Source organism: Sitophilus oryzae, unplaced genomic scaffold (assembly GCF_002938485.1).
Source record: "Sitophilus oryzae breed Bouriz unplaced genomic scaffold, Soryzae_2.0 scaffold_808_pilon_pilon, whole genome shotgun sequence".
NCBI classification, from domain to species: Eukaryota; Metazoa; Arthropoda; class Insecta; order Coleoptera; family Curculionidae; genus Sitophilus; species Sitophilus oryzae.
Genome location: NW_022147426.1, coordinates 1982638 through 1995854, shown reverse-complemented (window position 1 = coordinate 1995854; position 13217 = coordinate 1982638). Strand labels below are relative to the sequence as shown.

Genomic DNA, 13217 nt, shown 5'->3' with positions numbered 1-13217 from the left:
GAGATGGCTTCCATGATTGTCGTTCTTTTGTTTTGTAAAAATGCTGTAGACTCTTTACCTAAAATCGTTGTAAAAAGAAGCATAATAAATATGATAATGCTTAAACTATCTAACCGGTAACGATGTAAAAGGAGAGAATTTATTTGCAGATTATAGCGTAAGTGTTTAAAGTGAACAAGTGATCTGAATAGATAGAAAAATGGTTGAGACTAGCAAGCAGGTGAGAGTGGACAATTGGGGAATTTACTTCCTGCAACGTCTTCAGTTGTTCTTTTCCAAAACCGACTACTGCGATTTGACCCTGCAATTCGAGGGTAACGTCCAACTGAAAGTTCATCGTTTAGTAATGAACGCCTGTACCGAATACTTTACTTTTCTGGAACAAACATGTTCAGCACTGGATGATAGCACTATCATAATGCCGAGCGATCTACAGGCTGATGTTATTGTACCCATTGTTAATTTTATGTATACAGGTAAAAATATAATACTCATTAAATGTCAACACCTGTCCTAATTACTAATTTTTTGATTTTCAGGTATGTTAGAATACCATCCGAGTATCTTTACAAAGTTATACAAAGCCGCTGAAGTGATGAATATTGCCGTTTTAACGAAACTTTTGGATGAAATCAATTACAAGAACAATCCGGTACCTAAAGGGAAAAAGAGTGTTATGAGTAGCTGGCAGAGTATGTTGTGTTTGGTAATGTTTGAAATGTTTACTAATAGTGAGTTTTAGATAAGAATATACATAAGCCAGCTTCACCAGTTGCTGGTGACTTGCCAAGTCCTCTGCCGGCAAGGAAACTACCTGTATGGAAACGAAAACAATCTGCGTCTACGGTTCATCCGACATCAACAACTTTCAATAATTCTAAATGGATTGAGGGGCCTATTGAGAGGGATCCTTTACTGGTAAGTCAACAAAATTACTATGTAATAGAGGAGCTAGATTATATGATGCATATACCTACTATTTAGAATTTTAGAACAATGCATTTTTAATTTCTGTATGAATTTTCTAAGAATTTAAAGCTGTGTTAAAATTGCAAATTTTAGAGACTTTTAAAGCTATTCTATGATAGAGTCTTCTTCAAAACTAATCAAAGTAAATAGGCTTGGTATACAGAGTATCCCAGGCTGAATGTACATTAGAAGTTTCTAGAGAACTACAATAGGTATCTAGATTGGATATTTTTTGCACATCGTTGTGTCACAATGAGCTCTCTCTAATAAAATATTTTTAATATGGCTGCACTTCTGGGAATACTGAAAGTTGACAGCGACTTTCTTATTTTAAATGGGTTTTAAATGGGCCCCCCTTTTTTAGTACATACTTAAATTATCTGTAAAATTTTATGAATTTTGATATTAAACACTCTATACCTAACATCCTTGTTTATATATTCTTAAAGTTGTTCAACCGACTAGACAAAATGTGCTGCCAACTGGAGGGCAAATCGTGAACCTTTCGGGGCGGAGTCAAAAATATCGATTATTTTCGTTATTTTCCTCAGAGTAATGTAATAATATAGCTCGGGTTTCTGCAAACTTTAATAGTGATCAGATGATTAAGAAATTTAAACGAAACTTTTATTTTATTGTAAATTATTTTTGCCTGTTATTTAATACGGTTTAGAATTCTAAACCGTATTAACAAAGAAATTATTATTTCGATATGTTGGTACATTATTTATAATAATTTATGATAATGCTAATTGCTGTTGATTAATATTTAAAAAAAAGTTGCATACCTATTTTAATTTGATTTAATGCAGGTTTATAAAAGAATCATTTCATTCTTAGATTATTTTATTCTAAATTGAGTGTTTTACGAATTTTACGATATTTTTTTTTGAAAACATAAAACTTTTTACATTTTTGATGCCAACTAATTGGCATGGTATTATTGGTATGAAAATTAGTCAAGAAAGAAAAGAATTGGCTATAACTTGTAATTTTTCGAAAAAAACATATTATACCTATATCGCTGAAAAGCGTAAAAAATGGCGCTTTTTATGAAGTCATGGCCAACTATATATAATCAACAACCGTTTAAAAAAACATAATGTTTGTGTCATATGTCAAAAATGACAGGCTTTAGAAAAAAAAACAGGAAACACAAACTCATTAGGTATGTGATTATCTACAACTTTTATCTGAAAACTTTTTGTCTAAAATACCGTATGATCGAATAAAAACGGCGCCAGCGATGGCTATGAAATGACGATCGATGATATTTCCCATATAATTTTACATATAAAATGACAGCGATCTTCATTTCATAGCCATCGTTGACGCCGTTTTTATTCGATCATGATTATAATATAATGGAAGAGAGACAAGTTTTAAAATAGCCAAAATTTGTTTTTTTCGAAATATCTAGTAAGCCTTGGACTTCTCCGAAAAATCCGAAAGGCGCATATTTATAACTCCACAAAACTGCAATTCTTTCCCCATTTAACCGACTCACTATCTCCAGTAGTTTCCGAGATACCCACAGAGAACATCGTAGGAAACTCACACTGTATAGTATTTAGAAACTAACTATTATTATTTGACTAGATTAATTTGATTAATAAGACTTGATTAATTTAATTTAAAATAAATTTGATCAGATTTTTTTTCGATTCTACTACCAGAAAACCAAAATTATATGATAACGCACGTTTCAACGAAGTTGAAGGAAGATATAGTGTATCTATCACAATACTTAATAGAATTACTACAATTAGAAGAAAAACAAAAAGAAAAAATACCCAAATACCTTCACCTACTACTCATCTACAAAATAAACTAATATAATCTCTTATAAAAAAAACTACACAACTACTTCTTGTATTCTACACTGAAAAAATTATCAAACTTACTAATTAATCAAACAAAAAGAAAAAATAACCAAATTATCCCTTCACCTACTACTTATAACTACAAAATAATAAACTATAAAAACACTACTAAACTATTTCTGGTATTCTGCACTAAACAATCTAATTTTACACTACAACCACTACAACTACAAAGAAATAAGAACATTTTTTAAAACTAGAAGAAACAGAACTTCGATACGTGCAACCAGTATAATAGATCAAGCGGACAAAGAATATAAAATACTTTAAAAATGTGCATTCAGAAAGAAAAAATATCTCGAAAATGATCTAAACAAACATTTTTTTTCTTATCAGTGAAAAGCATCGGCCTCGTCGGCCTTGCGGAATTTGTCGGGTATTTACAATGGTCGAATTGTATAATTACCAGGTTTTATACCATATCTAATAGACAAAAAGTATCTGGGCGATTAGTAACCAATTGGCACAGTCCGAAAATTATCGATTTTTATTTTCTCTGTTTTTATTCGTCGCTTCAAAATTCAGAGTAACAAAAAATGTTTTTCTGTAGTAAAAGACCGTGAAATATGCCCCGCCATCTGGTGCTTTACATCCATAAACGTCTTAGGTTGAGCTACTTTAAAAATTCATATACAAGGCTAACATTAACTATTTTTGAGAGAAAACAACATTTAACATTTTTGGAAGAAAAAAAACTGCCTTTCAAAAAAAAATTGTATAGCCTAAATGATGAAGGATTTGAAGGATATGTTTGAAAAAGTGTAGTTTGAAATGTTAATAAGTAATAAATTAGAAAATATTTTTTTACGTGTAACAAATAGTCTTTTACGTGCAACAAATAGTTTTTTTATGTGTGACAATTAGTTTTTTACACATAAAAGATTGTTTTTTGCCTGTAAAAAATAGTTTTTTACGCGTAACAAATAGTTTTTTACGTGTAACAAATACCGTATAATCGAAAAAAACGGCGCGTCGTCCAGTTGGCTTGGAAATGACGATCGATGACATTTCCTATATAATTTTACTATAAAATGACAGCGATCTTTATTTCATAGCCATCGCTCACACCGTTTTTATTCGATCGTACGATAGTTTTATACGCGTAAAATAAAAAATGAATAAACAATTAAAATATCAATATTTTTGATAAACACGAAAAATAAATTATTAAATAAATAAATAATAATAATTAAATACATTATCGAAGTGAAACTTGATGATGGCCGCGAGACGGCCGTGAGGGTGCAGCCACACTATTCTAAAAACGGCGTATCGGCGTAACGGCGTAATGACCTTGAATAGATTTTCAGTAATTCTATTGGCTGAAACATTCATCTGTCAGAAATTTTATCTGTCAAATTCATCTGTCAAAAATTTCAGCCAATAGAATTACTGGAAATCGACGTAACGACCTTGACTAGATTTCCAGTAATTCTATTGGCTGAAATTTTTGACAGATGAATTTGACAGATAAAATTTCTGACAGATGAATGTTTCAGCCAATAGAATTACTGAAAATCTATTCAAGGTCATTACGCCGTTACGCCGATACGCCGTTTTTAGGATAGTGTGGCTGCACCCTGACGTGCAAGAGGAAAGGTGATGGCGGCAGTGTTGCCACAGCTACCCCATTCGGGGTAGATCTTGTTGGTTAGCAAGAACAGTTAACCTAATAGGACTGCTCACTCAGCCAAAAGTGTCTGCCAGGTGCATGCCAAAACTCCTCGCTTTGTGACGTCATTGTAGTCCTTGTCATGGTTATTAGTCCTTATCCGGCAACCAATAATACACACAGGTGCATTATTGGTTGCCGGATGCAAAACTTTCATTATTTAGTTTATTTATTAATTTAAACACCTTATATGTATGCACTAGAGAAAATTAACTGTATAAATCGTATTAAATACTCGGATAATGCATTTTTAAGAACAGCAGTTCCCAGCATCACCTTTTGCAGGCGTTCTTTTTAGAGTACTTCCATATTTTGCTTTAAAATAATTAATAAACAATATCGTAGACACTTAGTAAGCACTTTGTCACAATCCACAATACAAAATGGACGTATTTATTCACTCTATAGCTCTAAAAACTGTAAAAACACCTTTTTTACATTTAAAATTGACAAAATAATTAACTCAAAATTTGTCAGCTGTTATTTTTATAAGTTTTCCATAGGCAACTAATAATACACACTATCATGATAAGGACTACAATAACGTCACAACTGTCAGCTGAAGCGCGGGAAGAGGCGAACGGACGTCTTTTGAGGATGAGCAGTCCTATTAGTTTACCGTTCTTGGTTGGTTAGTAGCAGTTCGTAGTAGTAAGAGATATAGATGTAGTAGTACTTTGGTCTAATGGCCACAGCTGCCAGGCTATCCGGCCGAGTGATAGAATTATCGTTTTTTAATAAAAATCAAAAAAAACATAGAATTATAAAGCTAGAATAGTATAAGGTTTTATATTAACTCTGTTTTATGTGAAGTTTATAAAAAGCATTCATAAAAAATTATATATCCGTCAAATCTTTTAATTTAATAGCTGTTAGTAAGAAGTTGCACACAGTATTTTTTTTATTGAAATTTAAGTAGTAGCGGTTTTTTGTAGTACGCTTTAGTGGGATAACGCTGTAAATAGTTGGCAACACCGCATCACTGTCCCGTTTCCTTTCCAGGTACTGGACAACGCTCCCAAACCCACCCGCTTCGAATGGCCCGACGACGACCTCAAGCACATCACGCCGCTGGACTCGAGCGCCTTCGACTCCAGCGACGTGTCGCTGACCAGCAAGCCGCTGTGGACCAAGGAGGACGACCAAAAAGCCGGCATCGTCGAGCAGGAGGCAGCCCGCTCGGGCCTGATGGGCGACTTGAGGGAGTACGAGGAGGAGGACGGTCCGCCCGTTAAGGAGCAACCGGCGGTTTTGCAGAGCGAGGTGTCTTCGAGTAGTAGGGGTGGCGGGGAGGAGACTAGCTTGAAGAGGAAATCGGAGACGAAGCTAGTATCGTCGCCTAAAAGGTTAGTTATCTTTTTTCTGGTTTGTTCTTTACTGGTTATTTAATTCTGGTTCTTTTTTTTATTTTATATCATGGCATCCTCTAGGGTTGAGAACCGGGAAACTCCGATCTCGATCTCTTTTTTCTTTCCTTGTATTCCTGTTTTTTTTTAACTCTCCTATCCTAATTTATGTTATACAGTTTGTCCCAGGCTGAGTGTGCATTAGAAGTTTCTAGAAAAACACATATCTAGATCGGAGATTTTTTACACATCATTGTTTTACAACGAGATCTATTAATTAAAAATATTGTTATGTTTTTCCTCGGTTCCGTGTGGATAGAAAGTGACTATTTACACTAAGTAACAAACAATAAGATTAAAGGACTTAAAGAACTATATACAAACTATTTATCTAGAAAGAATTTATTTTGAATTTCGTGCGACAATTGTACTCGTCTATTTATTTCTGTCCTCTTCGGGCCCCAGCCGTCGGTTTATATACCCACAGCTAAAGAGTTCTCGAATAATCCATAGATCATTAGCTGCATAGAGAAGGTTTCGAATGTTCTCGTATGTACTACTCAGGATTGGCAACTGGACTCGTCTATTTATTTCTGTCCTCTTCAGGCCTCAGCCGTCGGTTTATATACCCTCAGCTAAAGAGTTCTCGAATAATCCATAGATCATTAGGTGCATAGAGAACGTTTCGAATGTCCTTGTATGTACTACTCAGGGTTGGCATGATATATATCAATGATATATATCAGATATATATCATTGATATATATCATGATATTTATACCATATATACAGGGTGTTTCAAAACAAATGCGAAAAACTTTAGGGGGTGATTCCTTGTTCAAAATAAAGGGTAGTTTGCTTCATAAATGTTGGGTCAAAAGTCAACCATTAGGGAGATATTGCGGTACAAAGATGGCGGAAAAATAATGTTTTTATTTTTTATCTTGAAAACGAAAAGAGATAGACTAATAAAATTTTATGGAAGCATTACTGTTATGAAAACACACTTTCTGGTAATTTTTCACTTTTTTTAAAAATGAGTGGAAGGGGTTGAAATAAACTACCCCTATCATTCTTGTTAACGAAATTTAAAGAAAAATCTTATGAAACACATGCAAATGCTTTAATTTGGATAGTTTAGTTTGTTTAGAAACTTTTTTACCTCTTGTGTTTTTTTGATAAAACTCACCGATTGGAAATTAAAAAATAAAATGTAAAGCATTAGATGTCAGGACAAAAAACATTTTTAGATTAAGTTGTTATTATCTAGATCATTAATAATCATCTAGATAATAACGTATTGCAGTAGAGTAATGTCAAATAAAATAGTATTAGGAACATCCTGTTACAGCTGTTACTTTTTAACAGCGGCCGACTAGATTTTTTCCTAAAAAAAATTACAGCAGCCCACTAGATTCTTTATCAGAAAATGTTTTTTGTCCTGACATGTAATGCTTTACATTTTATTTTTTAATTTCTAATCGGTGAGTTTTATCAAAAAAATACAAGAGATAAAAAAGTTTCTAAACAAACTAAACTATCCAAATTAATTTTTTTGCATGTGTTTGATAAGAGTTTTCTTTAAATTTCGTTAACAAGAATGATAGGGGTAGTTTATTTCAACCCCTTCCACTCATTTTAAAAAAGTGAAAAAATTACCTGAAAGTGTGTTTTCATAACAGTAATGCTTCCATAAAATTTCATTAGTCTATCTCTTTTCGTTTTCAAGATAAAAAATAAAAACATTATTTTTCCGCCATCTTTGTACCGCGATATCTCCCTAATGGTTGACTTTTGACCCAACGTTTATAAAGCAAACTACCCTTTATTTTGAACAAGGAATCACCCCCTAAAGTTTTTCGCATTTGTTTTGAAACACCCTGTATATGGTATAAATACCGTATGATCGAGAAAAAACGGCGTCCAGTTGGCTTGGAAATGAACATCGTTGACATTCTCCATATAATTTTACATATAAAATGACAGCGATCTTCATTTCATAGCCATCGCTGACGCCGTTTTTATTCGATCATACGGTATTATATCATGATATATATTTTTGTGGAAATACCCAAGCTCACCTGATGATGGGGTAGGGCCCCGAAACCGGTAGTGAGAGCAGATTGATCCACAACATGACGAACATAGCGTGGAATTAATTTCTATATTAGCAGTTCAAGGCAAGAAATTCTTATATAATTTTATTAGATATTTATACCTTGATATATATCATGATATTTATAAAAAAATAAAACTCAACAATCAGAAAGAAAAAAAAACAAAAAAGATAATATTGATTGGATCTGGGACAATTCAAATGTACCAAAAACTTTGCCAGAAACAGTATCAATTGATTCTGACTCTGGCGATGATTTACCATTAATAAATCAAATATAAATTTGTTTGTTGTTAGTTTTAGAATATCTGTTTATTTTTTTGAATTTCCGTTTATTTTTTAGAATTCCCGTTTATTTTTTAGAATTTCCGTTTATTTCTTAGAATTCCCGTTTATTTCTTAGAATTCCTGATTATTTTTTTAGAATTCCCGTTTATTTTTTAGAATTTCTGTTTATTTTTTAGAAGTTCTGTTTATTTTTTTAGAATTTCTGTATATTTTTAGAAGTTCTGTTTATTTTTTTAGATTTTCTCTATATTTTTAGAAGTTCTGTTTATTTTTTTAGAATTTCTGTATATTTTTTAAGATTTTTGTTTCAATGTTGTTCCTATTCTGTGCAAAGCAACAATAATTAAGTTGAAATAGAAATATTTGCTTGAGCTCTTGATTTTACTTGATACTAAACGCAGTTTTACATAAAAAATAAAAACAAAAATATCAAAACTTGATATATATCGGATATATATCCGATATTTGATATTTATATAAATATCATGATATTTGCCAACCCTGATACTACTCCATTCCAGTGGAACTCGATTCTTCTCGAACGTTCGAATGAATCATTACGGTGTTTATTCTTTAATGCGATTTAAGGTTATATGGGGGCGGGACATTTTAGTTAGTTAGGTTATGCCGAGTCCACACGGGTGCGCAACAATATTTTCAATATGGCGGTACTTCCGGAAATACCGGAAGTTGACAGCAACTTTCTTATTTTAAATGGGTGCCCCCATTTTTTATTGCATACTTAAATTCTCAATTCAACACTCTATACCTACCATTAACCGTTTTGGAGAAAAAAAAAATATTTAAAATTTTTGGACGAAAAAAATTACCTGTCAAAAAATTTGTATAGCCTAAAAGTCAAATTTAGTAATTACCCCAGCCACTATGACATAAAGATAAGACATGTGGCTTTCATCTATTTCAAAAATTAAATTGTTCAAATATCATATAATAATGGCGGTAGCTGTCATGGTATTAAGCGATTAAAAAATTATCATAAATCATTTTTTTTTCAAATGGAAACCCACTTTTTTATTTCACCAGTGGAAAGGTTTTCCAATTCGTTACTTTTTGAGTAAAAAAAATAATAATTTAATAATAATTTTTTATACATGTTTTACCTAAAATAAATCGTTTTTAAGTTATTTAAGATTTAGTTTGAAAACGTATATTTTTCTTGATTTTATCTAACTTTCTGACATGAAGTGTCAAACGGTCAGACAATTTATTTCCATCTGTCAGAAAACGAATTGTTTGAATTTCCTATATTATAAATCTTTTATTTGTTTAAAAGTTTAAAAAGTGTATTTATAAAAATATATATTGTATTTTCGCTCTTTAGTGATATCCAATAGTTGATATTATTAATAATATACCCTATGATCGAAAAAAAAAACAGCGCAAAGTTGGCTTGGAAATGATGATCGGCGTTTAAAGTTATAGGCTAACTAGTTATAGGCTACTAAATTTGACGTTCAGGCTATACACATATTTTTGACAGGCAGTTTTTTTGTCCAAAAATTTTTTTTTCTCAAAAACGGTTAATGTTAGATATAGAGTCTTTAATATTAAAATTCATAGAATTTTACAGAGAATTTAAGTATGTAATAAAAGATGGGGACACCCACTTAAAATAAGAAAGTTACTGTAAAATTCCGCTATTTCCGGAAATGCCGCCATATTGAAAATATTTTTAATCGATAGATCTTGTTGCGAAACAATGATGTACAAAAAATCTCTGACCTAGACGTTGTAGTTCTCTAGAAACTTTTAATGCACGCTCAGCCTGGGACACCCTGTATACTAATGTACCAAATTTTGTTTATTTATCTGAAAAAAGTAAAAAAGTTATAGGGGTGAGCTATTTTTAAGAAACACCCGGTATATCTGCTTATTTACAGGGTGAAAATTACGGAGCTGGATGATGAAACTGTGATATGCATCAAAACCAGCAATCCAAGCGAACTGGACCATACGAAGGTGGTGTCGGAAATACTTAAGAAGTTTCCCGGCCTTGTCAAAAAGAAGAAAAACATCAAACTGAAAATTATCACGGCCAAAGGTGCTTCTGCACCAGCAGTCAAAGAGAAGCCAAAAGTCCAGGTAAAATTTTATCAAAGTACTGACCAGGCACTAGACACTCAACGGTAATTTTCTAGAACTACAAATTTAGTTTCTTCCGCATCGCCAGACGGCGCACGGTGGGGTATTAGCATGAAAAAGGAAATTCGAAAAAGCAAATGTATTTAAGATTTCCCAAAAAAAGATAAATGATAAGTTAAATCATCTCTGCCATGAATGGCGTTGCTATGGGTGTGTTTAGTTGCATTCATTTGTTTCAACGAAACGTCAAAGTTGTTACTTCTCACAGATAAGAGGTAAATGGCTAAATTTAATGTTTAAAATTATAAATTGTTGTTGTTCTTGTGCTCTTTTTACGTTTATATTATTGTTTTGATTGAAAATGGCTCAGCAAGCTGCAGGTATGTATTCTACAAAAACGTATTATTTATTTTGATATTCTCTATACTAACGATTTTTTTTGCAACTAAAAGTTAGGCGTTCAGAAAATTTGATTAAATTTGTGACATTTTTATTGTACTTAGAGATTTAGTTGCGCATTTCGAAGAATTCAGCATATTGTCTATATACGTTTTACTTAGTAAACATTGGGCTTTCATACAGTAAAATAAAATACTGCGACTTTTTGCGACTTTGCTGATAAAATGAGAAAAACATTCTTGGTTTCCTCTAATTTACCAATCAGTGATATACTAATGCGAGGTGTAAACCGCGATGGCATTGTTGTGTACAAAGCGATCGCATTAGTGCCATTAGCAGTATAGCACAATTTGGCATTAGTAGCGACTTTAGTGGTATAGGCATTGCTCGCGGATCAGTCGTAGTATTAGTAGTATTAGTTGCGATATTACTACTGGCATTAGTGGCATTGACCGTGGAAACATTGGAACAGTGATTTTTCTTTCTATTTTTAGAATCGACGAATTATCCTTTATTTTGTTCATATTATTTCCTCTTTAATTGAAAATAGCAATAATTTATATAAGATCTACATAAAAAAATTTCGATCAACTATCTGTGTCAAATACCCCACTGTGCGGCACAGAAGACATTAAAGTACAGGTTTCTAATTTCTATATGAAGATGAGATGACAGTCTCTATGTTGACTAACGTCTATGGTCTAGTTTTGGTCTATTTGACAAAATGTTATGATCCTTCAAGTTATTTTTAAATCATTATTAAAATAATTTTTAAAATCAGATATTCCTGATTTGTCCTAACCTAACCTAACTGAAAGTTAGGTGATTTCAGTGATTTATTATATGTTTATAGTTTCTGTTTTTTTTTAATTTATCAATTATTTTTTATTATCAATTTATCATCAAGTTTTTATTAATTTATGTATTTTAATATTAACAGTCTATCATCATCTTCGTGTTAGATACTAAACTTTTTTATTAAAGTCATTTTGATATTTTAGAAATGATAAATTTATTTATAAGTAAGTACTTAGTTGGTAATATATAGTATTTTTTTTAGTAACAGTTAATTAGTAGTCTATAATATTTTTACTATATTATTATTTATTTGTTAAATCAAAAAAATAGATGCTATGTGCTCTATTGTTGGTGTTTAAAATGTATGTATTCATAATTTCAATTTTGTTTTGACCATGTTACACTTCTAATGATCTAATAAAATGTAAAATGTAGTAAAAAAGTCTATATTTATTATTTTATATTTTACAAGGAATAATTTTACTCTTGAATAACGTCACCGTTTTAGTAACAATTATGTTATGCCAAAACTCCACATTAGTTTCTTCCGGATTACTAGGTGGCTCTAAGGGTGTATTCCGTTGCTTACCTTGGTTATGGTTTTATGTTCCGTTTCTATCGGTTTCCTGAAAGTTTTCTTATTACGGAACACGGTTTCTGAAAAATTCGGTTATAACTGTCACCAAACTAACCAGCGCGAGAAGGCTGTTTTTTCTGGTTTTGTTTGTCAATCAATGTCATTTATGTGACAGAAATCAAGCAAGTATTGGAAGTTCCAGTGAAATTCTCATTTAATTTCTAAAATTTGTAATAATATTTTGTATTTACATCCAAAAGCAATGGAGGTAGGCAGTAAAGGTAATAAATTTCATTAACTAAATAGAATGACTTTTCAGGACCATTTAAACTTATCATGCAGCCATTGTTTCTTCAAGTCAGGAACATTTAAAGAAAACATGAACAACAAGACAACTAATCGTGAGTGTTGATAAATATTGATTAGATTTGTTTATTTATTATTGATCTCTTTTAATATTGGACCTGCAAATCTTCACTTGAGCTGTCTAACGAGTTTAACAGTTTATTAATAAAATATTTTTCAATATTAAACTCAATTGAAAAGAAGAAACAAACGTAAAAGCAGAGAACAGGTACATTAAAAATGCATAAAAGACAAACAATTTTATAATAGAGGTATTGAAATTTAGAAAATGTCAACATTTGACGTTTCCAGTATTTTACCAAACCGTTCCGTATCAAACCGATGTTTTTCAGGAACCGTAGTTTACCGATCTGGTTCGCCTGGTTTTGCAACGGAATACAGCCTAAATGTTTTATATCAGTATCCATTCTATCTCTAGTAAATGACATTAGTCTGTGGTTGGAACAAACATACTGTATAATATATTTTCAGGCGCCAGTTCAATTGGAAAAGGTAGAAAAGATAGAAAGGTCGTACCGAAACGAGTCGAAACCTGTAGTAGTAGAAGCGCAGCCTGTACGGGATTCCAAAGCGCTTAAAGAAAACAAAAAGCCCCAAAAAAAGTCAAAGTCTTACAAAACTGCCGATTTCAGGTGTTTCGGCGATGACGGACCATGGGCCTGTATGGAATGCTTAGGTAGGAATTTTTCAGGACATCGTT

General features: G+C 32.0%; 1 protein-coding gene across 1 annotated transcript in view; it reads left to right on the top strand.

Annotated features, from left to right (window-relative positions):
- LOC115888779 (centrosome-associated zinc finger protein CP190-like) overlaps nt 1–13217 on the top strand; it is a 28227-nt gene that overhangs the window by 226 nt on the left and 14784 nt on the right. The window contains 6 exon segments of the mRNA XM_030908620.1: nt 150–476; nt 540–692; nt 743–918; nt 5527–5870; nt 10176–10377; nt 12989–13193. Of these exon segments, the coding sequence (XP_030764480.1) occupies nt 200–476; nt 540–692; nt 743–918; nt 5527–5870; nt 10176–10377; nt 12989–13193 (1357 nt within the window). The 5' untranslated portion in view covers nt 150–199.